Raw genomic sequence first — 15,782 nt, 5'->3', positions numbered from 1 at the left:
ACTCTGATGATCTTGAGCATCACATGATCGGACCAGAAACAGAAAAGTCTGTCGCATCGCATTTACGTAAAACGAATCCTGTTCCTCCCATAAATACGTTCGATGGACGGCCGCGCAAAAAGGGATGATGATGATGATGTCACCATAGGTTCCGGAACTCCGTGATCATAGAGTAGGCATTGCAGAGTTGACCCATCGTCTGAATAGAAATGGGAGAAAAGCTGTGGCCTCGAAGCGGAACGTTTCCGGCCTCTTACTACTATTATTTCCCAGTCGTCCATAGAGTTAAGCGGGCAAGACAAGCCCTTTGCTCATCGGCGTTATGCCACGCAAATGGCGGCCGAACCGGAATCGGAAGTAATACCTCTTGGGCTACTACTTTCTTCGGTTTCTGGCGGCGTCCATGATGAACGTAGGAGCGACGAGGTTTGTCGCGTGACGACTTTAACGAGGGACCGAGAAGAAGCCGGAGCAGCGTTGAAGCGAAGAAGACGCCGGTGAGGGGGAGGGGAGGGGAATCCTGAAAAGGAACGGTGGCTATTCTAACTTTTGCCTTGTTAATCCACAGACTGAATTAAAGCTCCAATTCTCGCCCTAGTCCTCCTAACAACCCTCTGGGGTAACCAGGAGGAGCTGCTGAGGCTTGGCGAACCCCAGTCGCTCATTGAGGGTTCCTAACTGGCTCTTCCCCAGGATTTTCGCAGCCGCACTGCCTGACCTCTCGGTCATACTGTAAGGTTCCAAAATGTACTTGAGTCACCGCAATGCCAAAGAGAGAGACCCATAAAGGCTTGCAAAAAAAAATATCAGTTTTTATTTGTAGAAAAAGAAAGGTAGTTAGACCATTCCATAAACATATGGACAAGGTCCATGCAATGAAATGCCACATCTTGGGGAAGGTATGGCGTCCTTTTATTCCTCCAGAGACATCAGCTTAGTACGCAATTTTGCCCCCCCCCCCCTTGTTTAGGCCTTCCTTTTTTTTGTAAAGTTTTTTATTTTTTCATTTTCATAACATATAATCACATGTATATTATTACATAGCTAGCATCATATTGTATTATTAAATCTTTACATCAATTCATATTACCATCAACTCCCGGAGTCCTTCGGGATTGGGCGGCATATAAATTTTGATAATAAATAAAATAATAAATAAATTCCCAAAAAACAATTATTGGGTCTTCTGCTCTCCATACACCATATTTGTACCTTATCCGTCACTTTCTTCTCCCTCTCTCCTCCTCCGCCTTACCTCCTTTCTTCCCTCTTGTCCTTCTCTACTTCCCCTTCCTCTCTCTTTTTCCTCTCTCCCCTTTCCACTCTCCTTCCTCTCCTCCTCTTCCCCCCTCCTTGCCCTCTCTCCTATTCCTCTCTTCTTCCCTTACCTCTCTCTTTTTCTTCCCACTCTTCATCTCATTTACTTAGTGTATTTCAGCTTCTGAGCGAGCTCCATTTTATGTTGATGGTATTTATAATTCCTTTTCAGTATACATATTTAATTTTAACATATATTCTCCTTTTAAAAAAAATAGAACAAAAAAGTATACATATATAGTCATTGTGCTTTTAAACCACCACCACCCAGAGCCCAATTTTGGTCGAGATGTAGACCTGGTTACAATTCCCAGCTATTCTCATCATTATCTTTATAGAATTATATATCCTTACGTGCCCCCAATTTGTGATTCGTTTAGGCTTTCCTTGTAGCCCTGCATTGGCGGTGCAGCAAGGAACAGGGGGGGCTGAGTGATTAGCAACAGAGGGGCTGGTGTTTAGCCTCACAGGTATTTGCCCTATGTAACCCCGCCAGCCCATGACATACCCCGCACCAGGCACTGAATTGTACACAAAAACAAGATAAAAGGAATTAGATCACTGGTAGAAGCAAATGGCAGAGGCAATTCTAATTCTTACAGGAGCAAAGCAATTCTTACAGAAGCGAAATAGCAAGTTATTACTATGTCCCAGTAATTCTACCTATTCTACTACTATTATGTCCCTTCAAGACTTTAGTGCAGGTAGCCCTCAACTTACAACAGTTCGCTTAGTGGCCATTGAAAGTTACAGCAGCACTGAAAAAAGTGACTTATTGTCCATTTTCATACTTATGACCGTTGCAGCATCCCATGCTCATGTGATTTACATTCAAATGCTTGACAACTGATTTATCCTTTTGTGACCTCCTGACATGCAAAGTAATTGGGGAAGCCAGATTCATTTAACAACCGTGTTGCTAATTTAACAACTGTAGTGATTCACTTAACAAATGTGGCAAGAAAAGTCATAAAATGGGCAAGTCTCGCTTAACAAATTTCTCATTTAACAACGTAAATTTTGGGCTCAGTTGTGGTTTTATGTTGAAGATTACTTTTATACTTTTATTACATGGTATTTTACCAAGGATTATGTTCCCATAGTGACATCTAGAAACTGAAATCCTACCTTCTGAAGGGTGGTTGGTGGCAGATATATAGAATTGGGACTCTTTCCAAGACAGTATTGAGAGATAATATTAATAGAAGGCTGAATCTTCATTTAACTACTTTAGAGTTCTTTTTTTATTAACCCGCTTTGACTTACTTCTTTAATCCAGTTTTATTTTTTTCCTAGCCTTGATCCACCATGTCTTTAGCAGATGAGCTTTTGGCTGACCTTGAAGAAGCAGCGGAGGAAGAAGATGGAAGTTTTGCAGATGAAGAGGACGAGTTTCCCATTGAAGATGTCCATGAAGAGATGCAACTGGATTTGGCAACTGATTCGGTCAAGAGTATTGCCAAGCTGTGGGATAGCAAAATGGTAAAAGAAATAGAGATCTTTCACATAGATCTTTCATCAGTTTAATATGTTTGTGAAGTCATCTCTGTGGATCATGCCAATTCGATCAGATGAAGTCAGAAATAAAGTATACCTTAGAAATTAGGAAAATACAAAATGTCCCTTAAATAGCTTTAAGTTGAATACAGTAATCCAGTAATAATTTACAGAATGGAATAAAATTTCAAAATTGATTTTGGTCTGAACATGATATGTTGTGTAATCTGCCATTATTGTTTTACACTCTAAAGTTCAAGATGGAAGCATGACTTTAGATTTTTTTTATTTCTTTTGTGCAGTTTGCTGAAATTATGTTGAAGATTGAGGAGTACATCAGCAAGCAACCAAAAGCATCTGAAGGTACTGTTCAGTTCAGATTTGTTTATGAAGAAACAGCAGTACTGATAACATTTCCATTAATTCTTTTTGAACCTACTAAGGTCACATCCTGCTTCTGCATTAAGACAAGTCATTTCCCTTCAGTCAAAAGCTTGGAAATGTCTATGAACCCACCCCACAGTCAGCTGCATAGCATAGATTTTGACCATTCTATTTGTCTCTCTCCAGTTCTAGGTCCAGTAGAGGCTGCTCCTGAATACAGAGTCATTGTGGATGCCAACAACCTCACCGTAGAGATTGAAAATGAACTGAGTGAGTGAAAAATCTTGACTGCTGGTTTGGGACAGAGCTAGGAACATACTGGAAACACTATATTAGGTGTTGCATAGGGATACACTTGTACTGGTATCAATACTATGGGTTTCTGAGAAAGAAATGTGAACTAACAGTGTAGAAGTTTGAGGTGCAAGGATATATGAATGGGCTCATTGTTATGCCATAAAATGCATGACCATTCAAAAGCTGTTTAGGAAACGTTTCTCTTCCAGTCCCAAAAGTGCTTTTTCAAGAGACAACTGGACTTTCCAGTTTTTCTTTGAAGACGTCTTGCTTCTCATCCAAGAAGTTTCTTCAGCTCTGACTGAAGAATTCAGCCCCACCATCCAGCCAGAGCTGAAGAAGTTTCTTGGATGAGAAGTAAAACGTCTTCAAAGAAAAAACAGAAAATCCAGTTGCCTCTTGAAAAAGCATCTTTCAGACAACCATGACCTAGATGACTAAGAATCTCCATAGACATTCCTCTTTCAGCAACAAAAAATCAAGTCTGGACTATTTCTAGAGAGATCTTTTGATTCAGCAGACTAAAAAAAACTGAGGCAGAACATTTTTGGTGGCTTGCTTTCATACTCCTATCAGGCTCTAAAACCAAGAAAGACTCATTGAGACTCTCTTAGCAGTTTCCTTTACAGGTAGTCCTCAACTTACAACCACAATTCATCCCAAAATTTCCATTGCGAAGCAACACAGTTCTTAAGTTTTTTTCTCATTTTACAACCTTTCCTGCCACATTTCTTAAGTGAATCACCGTAGTTGTTATGTCGGTTAACATGGAGGTTAAGTGAATCTGGCTTCCCCATTTACTTTGCTTGTCAGAAGGTCACAAAAGTTGATCACGGGACACTGCAGCCATCCTAAATACATGCCAGTTGCTAAGCATCTGAATTTTGATCATGTGATCATAGGGATGCTGCAATGGTTGTAAAAATATGAAAAAGTCTAAGTTACTTTTTTTGATCACTAAATAAATGGTTGTAAGTTGCGGATTATCTCTATTGTTTTGTCACCTATTGACTGAAATCTTACCAAACTAAAAATGACTATTTGCACCATAAAAATGTACACTCTGAGAACTATTAAGGAGGAGCCATCTTCACCCTCTTTCTTTCACATAAATTTTCTAAACGACAAAAGTCTCTTGCTCCTCTGGAATGCACTCCTTCCCTCTTGGGAATCTGGAACACATTCCATCACACCTTCCCACCTGGCAAGTGCTAGGTGCATTGAATCAGAATTTAACATTATTCCCATCCTGCCTTGGATTTACAAGTTTGAAGTTTAATCCATCTACAAATTATTAGGTTGAGAAAACTTGTTCAACCCTACCAATCACCTTAATGCTTGCTGTCTTTTGTATCTAGATATTATACACAAGTTTATCCGAGACAAATACTCCAAGCGATTCCCAGAATTAGAGTCCCTTGTTCCCAATGCTTTGGACTACATCCGGACTGTTAAGGTATTGTGTTTGTTCTTAAAATATGCAAAGTTCATTCTTCTGTTTACAGTCATGACTACCATAAGTTCCTGCCTTTTAGAATGAGATCCCCTCCAAGATTAAGATGGCTGCCATTCAGCTGTTGTTTAGAACAGTGTTTTTCAACCACTGTGCCGCGGCACACTAGTGTGCCGTGACATAGTGTAAGGTGTGCCGTGAGAAAATTACTTTATATATAGTCAATATAGGCACAGAGATAATTTTTTTTAACATTTTCTAATGGTGGTGTGCCTCGTGATTTTTTTCATGAAAAAAGTGTGCCTTTGCACAAAAAAGGTTGAAAAACACTGGTTTAGAAGAACTGCAAAGTCTTCTTTTCATCACGCTTGCCATTGTGCATATTTATTTTTTATTGTTTTTATTGACATTTGTTTATTGTGAGCTGTCCAGAGAAGTTGAGATTTAGGTGGCGGCAAGTAAGTTAAATTTATTATTATTATCATCGTCATCGTCCATTCTGCTTCTGCATTCTTAACACCCACACCCCATTGCTTTATTTTGTTGCTGATTCACTGAATTTTATGACCATATAAGAATTTGCGTTTAGATTTGCTGGATTGAAACTTAGTACTTTTCTTCAGCTTTCCCTTATCTGGTATCCTGGCATTTTCCCCTTTTTAAAAGTTGTAATCCTGTACATATGGTGGGAATAAAATACAGAAAAGGAAAATATAGGTGAGTCCCAGCCTAACTTTTGGCATGAAAGCCACCTTGGGCCAATACCTCTGTCTTAGACTAACCTACCTCACAGGGTTATTATGGGAGAAATAGGAAGTATTATGCATGGTTCCTGCCTTACATTATTATAAAAATAATAGAATAAAAATCAAATAAAAATGGGTGCAGGAAATGCTGGTACTGATCCTTACTGAGTCACACAAGTTCTATCTAGGAACAATAAGAACATTAGCATTGCTTTCTCTGAAATATTTTTTAAACTTTGTTCTCACATGTGCACACACTAACTTAAAAAGATGACTAAAGTTCTCCCTCAAGTTTGCTGTGCACAAGATACGGCAGAAGGAATGGGAAAAAGATGAGGGGGAAAAACATTTTAGTTACAAAAGCTGAAGGAAACATCTTGCAGTGCTTTATATTTGGCAAGGATGAGGCTGACGGGTTAGATAATATTCTATAGGAAATAGATTAAAACTAGAATATGGAGAACAGGCATATATTTCAATTCCTTTGTTCTGGACGGCTTGAAATCAAATGAAGTACCTGGTATTTCTCACAGTGCTTGTCAGCCCAACATATATTTTTAAAAATTCCTGGTCACAAACCAACCTCCCTCCCTTTGCAGGAACTGGGCAACAGTTTGGACAAATGCAAGAATAATGAGAACCTTCAACAGATCCTTACCAATGCCACAATCATGGTGGTCAGTGTCACCGCATCTACTACTCAAGGGTAAGATGGGTCACCTGAAAGAACTGAGGGGAGGATTTAGAAGGGGTGTGGGAGATCAGCTCTGGGTAGGGGCTGGGGCCAAATCCCCACCCCCACCCCATTGTTCCACTTCTGCCTGAAGGTGAGACATTCTTTTAATTTTTCCTAATTCTAAGAGGAAAGATCTTCCAGCGTTCTCTTTGGCATAGTTTTTGACACCTTCCTCTAACAGAGGGAGATCTCTTAGGTTTTAAAAAAGCTTACAAGAATGAGTAACACTCCTGCAGAACTGGTTTACTTTTAACCATTATAGTAGTTTTCTCTATATTCTGCATGATGGGTGAAAAAGTGCTGGAATTCAAATGAAAGTTGCGGGGGCGGGTTTGCGCCATTTGTACATCGACGTCTGACAATCATTACTATCTGACTATATGAGAAAGGATAGGGAGACAAGAAAGGTGAATAGCTTTTTTTCCAAGCACACTTTAGAGCAGAAATAAAACTGTTAGCAGAATTCAAATATTATTCTTGATGCAGCTTACCTGTATGGCTGAAGATCAAAACCAAAAGAGGAAAACATTATCTTATTTATTATCTCTGCCCTTACACATGTTCCTGAATCCTGCAAACTCTGAAAAGGGCTATTTGTGTCCAGATTTCATTTCTCTCTCTCTTTCCTAACTCTGTGCCCTCCAGATTCCAGCATAGATAAATGAATTAAAAGAATTAACATCCAATCCACCACATTTAAAGCCAAACCCAGTCCCACCAGGTTAGGGACGACGGAACTAATATCTACAGGGATGCTACTGAGAGACACTAATGAAAAGAACCTTGGTTTAGCACATTGTTAATATCAGAGATGCAAATTGAACAGAAAGGTCTCAAGAGGGCTCTTTCTGTCACTGCAGGCAACAGTTGACAGAGGAGGAACTGGAACGCATCGAGGAGGCCTGTGACATGGCTTTAGAGCTGAACCAATCGAAGCATCGCATTTATGAGTATGTGGAATCCCGCATGTCCTTTATTGCCCCAAACTTGTCTATCATTGTTGGGGCCTCTACTGCTGCCAAGATCATGGGTAAGTCTTGCTGGAGAGCTGTGCATTCGCGCATAAGAGTTTTTGACTAAACTGTAGAGTTGTAGGAAATAATGTGGTCTTTAGAGGGAAGTGAAATCTTTCCCCTCTGAAAGGATGACTTTGTTTTGTTATTAGTGGAAACTGTTTTACCTTTTATAGTTCAGCTGTCCAAAGTTTTGTCAGAATAGCTCACCCGTGAGCTGTTTTTGTTTCTTCATTTAAAACTACGGAACCAAGAAATGCCCTGATGAACAGTGAAGATTCTGTTTCTGAGAATCTGATTAATCCTGGCAAATCTCCAAAAAAGGATTAGCCAGAATCCTTCTTTGTGGACAGCAAGCACAGCTTCCCAGGGGGAGGCCCTTCTCTTCAAATCTCAACAAGCGGGGGAAGTAACTTGCCAAAAATCGGCTGAACAAAAGCCTTGTAACTTCTTGGCTGTTTGATCCTGCTGTGTGATGTTCCCTCTCTGTTTCTTCTTTGTTTAAGGGATTGCCGGTGGCCTCACCAACCTTTCCAAGATGCCAGCTTGCAACATCATGCTCCTGGGAGCTCAGAGGAAAACTCTCTCGGGTTTTTCCAGCACTTCTGTATTGCCTCACACTGGCTACATCTACCACAGTGACATTGTACAGTCGTTGCCCCCGGTAGGTGTGAGATTCCAAATCTCCTTTTCTGATGGGTGTGTTGGTGCACGAGGCTCCAGCATTGATTTTCATTCCTCTTTTGTAGGACCTGCGGAGGAAAGCGGCACGTCTGGTGGCAGCAAAATGCACCCTGGCAGCTCGAGTGGACAGCTTCCATGAGAGTTCCGAAGGGAAGGTGAGGTGAAGGGACTCTAGGGGTCTCCAACTTTCCTGGCCGAGGAAGAGGAGGCAGTGGGGGGGGGATAGTTTTGCGCGCACCGCTTTCGCAAATGCAACTTCACATGTACAGGCACACACCCACCACTTCCGTGGCCCAGTTCTAAATGGACGCGTCCTGGCACTAGGCAGTGGACCAGGATTGGAGACCCATGCTCTAGAGCAGGGGTCTCCAACCTTGGCCACTTGAAGACTTGTGGACTTCCAACTCCCAGAATTCCTCATCCAGCTTTGCTGGCTGAGGAATTCTGGGAATTGAAGTCCACTAGTCTTCAAGTGGCTACGGTTGGAGACCCCAGCTCTAGAGCCCTGGGGTAGTAGCAGGGATAGAAACATAAGCCAGACTTCCTGGGACATCTCTTAAGTGAAATTTTAAAAGACTTTCTTTCAGCAAAGATGTGCAGCAAGAGCTAAGATAAGGACCTTCCTCAGAAAGCGATTTAACCCTTTTGGGAAAAGTTGGGTCCCTGCAGTAATTATTGCTTTTGTGTTTAAAAACATTGTGGAGAATCCCTATAGGCTACATAAGGAAATGGGTAATTCCCCTAAGTGAAAGAGGACTGTCAAGACAAGGAAGAAGGCTGCATACCTTCCTGTTCCTCTTTTAAGGAACCTCGAGAAGATCAGAGTTGACTTTGCAATCCTGATTATATCTACACCAAAACTCTTGAGATATAGTAGATTGAGAGATTAGCTAGCTTTTGTCACAGTCTGGATAATTTTTGGATTTGAGTTTCAGGTTCTAATGTAATTTATTACACTTCCCTGCTTTTGTGAGAAGAGAGTTTTCAGTTTGGCCTAGGGAATGGATCTACTGTGAGAGGGAGATTAAAACTGAAGGTAGTGATTTTTTCTTTAGGGAAATATTACAAAGGTACAGCTAGGCCAAGAGAAGAAATTGAGAAGGAAAATAGATCCGCTTTAGTCTATGGGAATATATTCATTCTGGTTTTTAATATGGTGCCCAGAATACAACCTCTTCGGGTAACAGAGGAAACAGAGAAAAAAACTGAACCTGGGATTTATGTCAGGGTTTTACTTAAGTGCATGCATGGAGTCTATGAACAACAGACATAGCAACCAATTTTCTTCAGCCTAAGCTGGAACCCCCACTTTCCCCACTTGGATGCAATGTTGCTCTTCAGAGCTTTCCACTATTGTGACTTCCAGCTCCACCTGCTGTGACTTCATGCTTTCCTTCTGTTAACCATCCAGGTTGGATATGACCTGAAGGAAGAGATTGAGAGGAAGTTTGATAAGTGGCAGGAGCCACCTCCAGTGAAGCAAGTGAAGCCACTGCCAGCCCCTCTGGATGGACAGAGGAAGAAACGGGGAGGCCGCAGGTAGGGGGTTCCAGGCACAAAGGTTTGGAAAAGCTAAGAGGGAAGGTCAGGTCAAATGCCAGGAAGTGAGAATCAGCTCACATTCATATCCGTCTGTCAAGGTCCTTTTTTCCCCCAAGGATTGGACACACCACAGCATAGCCAATCTGTATGCAGTGCTTTATTGCAGCACACACCATCCCCAACAATAGACTGTCTCTCTCTACCCTTTAGGACTTGCAAAGTGATATTGCCATATAAATATGTTGTTAATACTCAGTCCTTTAATATTCACTTGAAGCAAAAATGTGTATCCATAAAATGTACAACCTTCACCTCCTTCCAAAAGTTCTTAACTGTAGTTGGGATGAGGTGTTGCTTCAGAGTGGTTGCTCCTCTTTGAGTTGCTACCGAGTTCCCACAGGATTCCCACAAGGATGTGCTGTTCATTATAGCTTGTGGTTGTGGCAGTTGATGTCTTGCCTGCTTGTAATAGCTGCTAATCTCTAGACATCGCCCCTGTTTCCTCCATGCCATTTCCTTCCCTCCTATAGACAGAAGCTTTATTTTGTTTATTGACCAGGACATGCATTTTTATTGTGGTAGAGCTAATAATTGCTTCCAAATATTTGGAAAGGTGGGGAAGGATTAAGTAGACAAAGTCAGGGACCCATACCCAGGGATTCTGATACTTAGTGCACAACTCATCTGGATGTTATATATAAGCCATAGGTTATAATCTAAATCAAATGATCCTTATTACGGTCCTAGGCTAACTTGGGTCATAATAAAATGAATTTGCTCCTGTGCCTTTTTCAGTTGTTGTTTTTTTTAAATAATCTTTTTGCTTGCTTTAGATACCGTAAGATGAAAGAACGCCTTGGCTTAACAGAAATCCGAAAGCAAGCCAACCGGATGAGCTTTGGAGAGGTATGAGATTCTGCCCAGCCACATTTCTCTCTCTCTCTTGCTTTCAAATGTCTTGAGTTCCCATTCTTCACATTTGAGGAATACCAAGTTATATATGGAAGTTTAATGTTTTCTTCATAAAAAAGACTTTGTTACCATTGTAAATAACTACCAGAACTTGGTTGCTTTCTGAACATACTGATTTGAATTGAGAATACAAAACATTTTTGCCTCTAAATAACTAATCTGATAAAAAGAGACAACATTTCATAAATGTTTTACGCTGATGCTCCAGTATCCATGCCTGTGCTTTGCTCCTGATGACTCTGGATTGGAGAGCATCCTCCCTGAAACCACAGGTCTATAATTGGGGGGTATTCCTAATCTTACAAGTGATGTTAGACAGACAGGGGAGAGTGAGGCACCAGAGGCATCATTTTTGTAGCCTTTCCTGGGACATCCTGAGTTCCCTGCTGGCAACTCCCTGTATCCTTATTACCTCTTAAATCAACTATTGTAGTACAGGTACTCCTCATCCTGTCACCACAGTTGGGACTGGAACCTTCATTGCTAAGTGGTGTGATCATTAAGGGAGTCACAAGTAAGCAAATCATGTAGTCGTTAAGCAGATCTGACTTTGCCCATTGACTTTATCGGAAGCCTCCTGGAGCAATTGCAAATGGCAGTCATGTGACCTTGGGAGGCTGCAACCGTCATAAATATATGCTGGTTGCCAAGCACCTAAATTTTGATCTCGAGACCACCAGGACACTGACTGTCATAAGTGCAATGACTGATCATACGTCATTTTTTTCAGCACCATCATAACTTCAAATGATTATTAAATGATTGGTCATAAGTTGAATATTATCTGTACATATTTCAATATATTTTGAAGATTACCCAGAGTATGCCATTGGCATAAAATGCAGATGTTCATGTGCTGCTAATAGGTGAGGTCTACCAATGCTATATAACAGTATTGTAAGCACAGCATTAACTACCAATATGCTGTTGAATACAATTCCAGATACTGGTTTAAACCTAAATTGCTCTATTAGTCCAGGTGTTCGGGTATCTGAAGGGCCATCCGCTTAAGCTAGAACCAGCCCATGTGGTCCATTTGGGTACAGCTTCTGTAAAATGAAAAGAGTCCTTTGGTGGTATAGAAATGACAAAAAGCTTCACTTTTACATTATTTACTTCACTTCTTCTCATGTGTTTTCTAGATTGAAGAAGATGCTTACCAAGAAGACCTTGGGTTCAGTCTTGGACACTTAGGCAAATCAGGCAGTGGCCGTGTCCGGCAGACACAAGTCAACGAGGCCACAAAGGCCCGCATCTCAAAAACACTGCAGGTGAGGAAATGGAGGCTCAGCAAATTGCAATGTCTGTTTTCTGTTTTTAATCTTTCTAAGGAGCAAGTTTGGCTCTATCTCATTGCAAATGCTCCAGGCTTGTATAGGCCCCCAGAATTGGGTTCCTGCCTTTGACCGAATTCATGCAACATGCTGAAGTTTAATGTTTTGTTTCAGGGTTGTCCAACCTTGACAACTTGAAGATTTGTGGACTTTAACTCCCAGAGTTCCTCAGCTAATCATCTGGGAGTTGGAAGTCCATAAATCTTAAAGTTACCAAGGTCGGACACCCCCTGCTTTATTGCATGTGAATGCTACCACTGTAGTCTGTAAATTGTGGTTCAGTCATTGTGTACAGTCAAAGTCACAAGGTCAACTGTGTAATCTCATCACTCTGTGATTGTATCAAGCATCTGTGCTTGAGTCTTGCTTTGGAAGGGCTCTTTGGAAGTTTCTCCCTGCCCAAAACCTTTTGCCATCTACCTGGATAAAGTACTTCTTGGAGCCTGAAAGCTTTACTGGGCCTTAATTTAGCTGTCTGTTCTAGCAGCATAACTTACCGTTAGGATTTTACTTTGAGGAAGACTGCAGATGTTCCCAGAGGACACCTAGAATACTTGATTGTTATCTTTTCTAGCTACTGATTTCTATACATAATATATTAAATAGTCCTCAACTTACAGCCACAATTGAGCCTCAAATTTTCATTGATAAGCATTTACAAGCATTTATTTATCAGCTTTCAATATAAAATACAAATATGCAAAAGCAAATAGTAGAAAACAAAAGGGAGGGAAAGGGGAAGAGAGAAGTGTAGAAAAGAAGGGGGGGGAAACAAAGGCGTAGACTTCCGATAAGCAAGGCAGTTGTTAAGTGAGTTTTGTCCCATTTTACAATCTTTCCTGCCATGGTTGTTAGGTGAATCATTGTAGTTGTTAAGACAGTAACATAGTTAAGAGAATCTTAAAAATTGATTATGCTTGTTAAGAGGTCGCGGAGGTGATCATGTGGCACCAGGACACTGCAGTCATCGTAAATACATGCTAGTTGCCAACCGTCTGAATTTTAATCTGTGAAAAACAGACATGTGGCTTTTTCACTGCCCTCGTAATTTTGGTCACTAAACAAATGGTTGTAAGTCTAAGCCTATCTGTACATATTATCCAATACATATTAAAACCCTAGATGTCACCTTTTTGTCCCAATCAGCGCACACTCCAGAAGCAAAGCATGGTGTATGGGGGAAAGTCAACCATTCGGGACCGTTCCTCTGGCACAGCTTCCAGTGTGGCATTCACTCCACTGCAGGTAAGCATTGCTCATGGCTTACATTCCACTTCCCTGTTACTCATCCATGACTGGAAAGCCCTAAAGCAGGAAATTTCTGTATGTTCATCTAAAGAATTTGGAATAGTAACTTCTTTCCAATTTGGAGAAATGGAGGATGGGTATAGTATAGAAATGAATCTGCTCAAGCATAGTGGAAGGAAAGTATCTTTTAATAATAAGTTTTTAGGAATGTGAATACCCTGTACTGTAGAAATTTGAGAAATATATAACTTTTCCTGTAGTCCTGAAGATGGATATTTCTTCCCTTGTGCCCAAAGAGTTTTAGTATTAGCAAGTGTAGGTCATGCTTGGGAGGACTATGAACTGCCTAAGAATCTTCTACCTTGTCTTCTTTTTGCAAAACAGACCAAACAACTGCAAGCAATTTTCTTTCTTTGCTGCTGTCTGAGCTTGGTTATTTTCTTGCAAATGTTTCATTACCCAAACTAAGTAACAATGTCATCATGCTAGCACAGATGATATTACCTAGTTTGGCTAATGAAACATCTGTAAGAAAACAACCAAGCTCAGAGAGCACCAAGAACCCCTCATTTCTATTCTGAGTTGCAAATATTCTGTATTGGTATTTATTTTTGTCTCCGGGCTGAAGGAATTGGGGTATATTACAGCCCTTCCTCTACTCCAGAGCAGCCTCTTTTAACCTGATGCTCTCAGGTTTGTTTGTTGTTGTTTTTTGCAATTGCAACTCCTAGAATTCCATGGCTGTAGGATGACATATTGGATAAACTCTGCATATTCTTTGTTTTTTATTTTGCCCGTGCAATCTTTCTCCTATCCATTTGCAGGGTCTGGAGATTGTGAATCCACAGGCAGCTGAGAAGAAGGTCACCGAAGCCAATCAGAAGTACTTTTCCAGCATGGCAGAGTTCTTAAAAGTAAAGAGTGAGAAGAGTGGTATCATGTCCACTTCATAACAAATATGGACGCTGCTGTTTCGACCAGTAGTTGGAACCACACCACACGTGCTGATAGAAAAGTCTACACCACATGTGGACCGTATTGCGGCTCAATAGACTATTTGATCTTTACAACTCAACTCTGAGGTTCTTTCCAAATATCCTAGTATCAGTCCCCCCCCCTGAATTTCTGTTATCATGTAGTCCATCAGGGAGCTTGCTATTGTTTTATCTATTGATGTGATGGAATGGCCTAATAGAATTATGCCGTACTTCAGTATTCAAAATAATTTGGTTAAGTGGTAAGCTATTTAATGGCATATAAAGAGCTGTGCTGAACAAACTTGTCCTATCTTCCCCTGTCATGGATTCTTGTGTTTCAACTTCAATGTAAAATAATTTTGTAAATAACAGACTGAGATTCTGCCACTCTTTCTCCATTGGTATCTAGGAGATTGGGTAGTTAATCCTCTCTTAGATTCTGAGTTAAAAAGAGATTACTTAGATTTAAAAAAAAAACACTTTGCTTCCTGTGCATATAGATTACATATTGCCCAGGAATTAACAGGACTATATTTTAATGTAGGAGGTGAAGCATTGGAAAGAATTTCTCTAATAGTGTTTGTATACTTGTTTGTCTCTCTATTATGTGGATTTGGGCCCAGGATTCCTCAGCCACATGACTATTATTGAATATTGGGGATTAAACTCCACACATGCAGAAGTTTTCAAAGTTGGGGAGCACTGCTATAATTGGGAGTGTACCTTCTTTAATTCATGTCCTCCAGATGGCCATGCTAACTAGAGTTGATGGGAGTTGCAATCTAAGATCTTTGAGCAGCACAGAGTTAGGATTGAAGTTACTTCTATTTAAAAGGGGAGAAGTGAGAGAAGTATGAATCTAACCCACAATTTGTGTCAGTGACAAAGTAAATAAATATGCTGTATGTAAAAATGTTTTTGAGTGTAATTGTGGAATGTGAGGATAAATGGCATTCTATTTCTAATATAGAAATAAATTAAAAAGACATTTTTACTTCCAGATGTCAGTGAGGGTTTTATTTAGTGTATTAAAACCAGAGTTGTTAAAAAAAATCAGTCTCCTTTTCACCTAAGAGCACAGGATCATAGTGGATATGTGCATGTAACAAAAAGATAAATGAATCTGAACTGACATTTCATTACTTTAAGGGAGAACAACTAGAGGATGGTGAAATAACTGAGTTTTATAGTATATTAGCTGATAACCTGGTGCTGCCTGGGTATTTATCCCAACCCTCCTTTCATGGATGTCGCCACAATTTCTAATGTTGGATTTTCCCCCTTACCAGAGGGAGCCCCCTTGTGGAGTACTGTGAAGTTGTTACCATGGCAACTCCATAGCGCTGTACAGTAGAAGCCATTTTAGGCACAAATGAAGGCACTTCTTAACAGAACACACACCCCGAGGAGTTTTAGGGGTGTCTTTCCCTCACAGTATTTGTTTCCAGAGAGCAAGTCAACTGTGTACCAAGTTTCGTTGAAATTCCTGGAGGCGTTCCAGATTTATGCTGGAACATACACACACAGATATATATATATATATATATGTGTGTGTGTATGTGTGTGTGTGTTTTTTTATTTT

The 15,782-nt window shown here is 40.5% G+C and overlaps 1 protein-coding gene across 2 annotated transcripts; it reads left to right on the top strand.

Moving 5' to 3' along the window:
* Positions 1-370: 370 nt before the first annotated feature.
* PRPF31 (pre-mRNA processing factor 31) lies at positions 371-15,200 on the top strand. Of its 2 annotated transcripts, none has more exons than XM_014066635.2 (14): positions 371-497; positions 2,614-2,799; positions 3,117-3,177; positions 3,385-3,468; positions 4,854-4,951; positions 6,294-6,400; positions 7,291-7,460; positions 7,950-8,107; positions 8,193-8,282; positions 9,539-9,666; positions 10,503-10,575; positions 11,784-11,912; positions 13,122-13,220; positions 14,048-15,200. In XM_014066635.2, the coding sequence occupies exons 2-14, from the start codon at positions 2,626-2,628 to the stop codon at positions 14,174-14,176; spliced, it is 1,500 nt and encodes a 499-aa protein (XP_013922110.1). In that variant the 5' UTR covers positions 371-497; positions 2,614-2,625; the 3' UTR covers positions 14,177-15,200. The 2 variants fall into 2 exon arrangements, with proteins under 2 accessions (XP_013922110.1, XP_013922111.1); XM_014066636.2 differs by lacking the exon at positions 371-497 and adding an exon at positions 714-732.
* The last annotated feature ends 582 nt before the right edge of the window (positions 15,201-15,782 follow it).

Source organism: Thamnophis sirtalis, unplaced genomic scaffold (genome assembly GCF_051295495.1).
Source record: "Thamnophis sirtalis isolate CommonGarterSnake01/CBP01778 unplaced genomic scaffold, rThaSir2_p1.2 scaffold_4, whole genome shotgun sequence".
NCBI lineage: Eukaryota > Metazoa > Chordata > Lepidosauria > Squamata > Natricidae > Thamnophis > Thamnophis sirtalis.
Note: the sequence above shows the minus strand (reverse complement) of the source record. Positions and strands in the feature narration are given on the sequence as shown.

Excerpts from the sequence above, each read along its gene's own strand:
- PRPF31 (XM_014066635.2), top strand. The coding sequence starts at position 2,626 with ATGTCTTTAGCAGATGAGCTTTTGGCTGACCTTGAAGAAGCAGCGGAG. Across the intron at positions 8,108-8,192 it reads TTGTACAGTCGTTGCCCCCG|GACCTGCGGAGGAAAGCGGC; the intron begins GTAGGTGTGAGA and ends CCTCTTTTGTAG. Across the intron at positions 8,283-9,538 it reads ATGAGAGTTCCGAAGGGAAG|GTTGGATATGACCTGAAGGA; the intron begins GTGAGGTGAAGG and ends TTAACCATCCAG.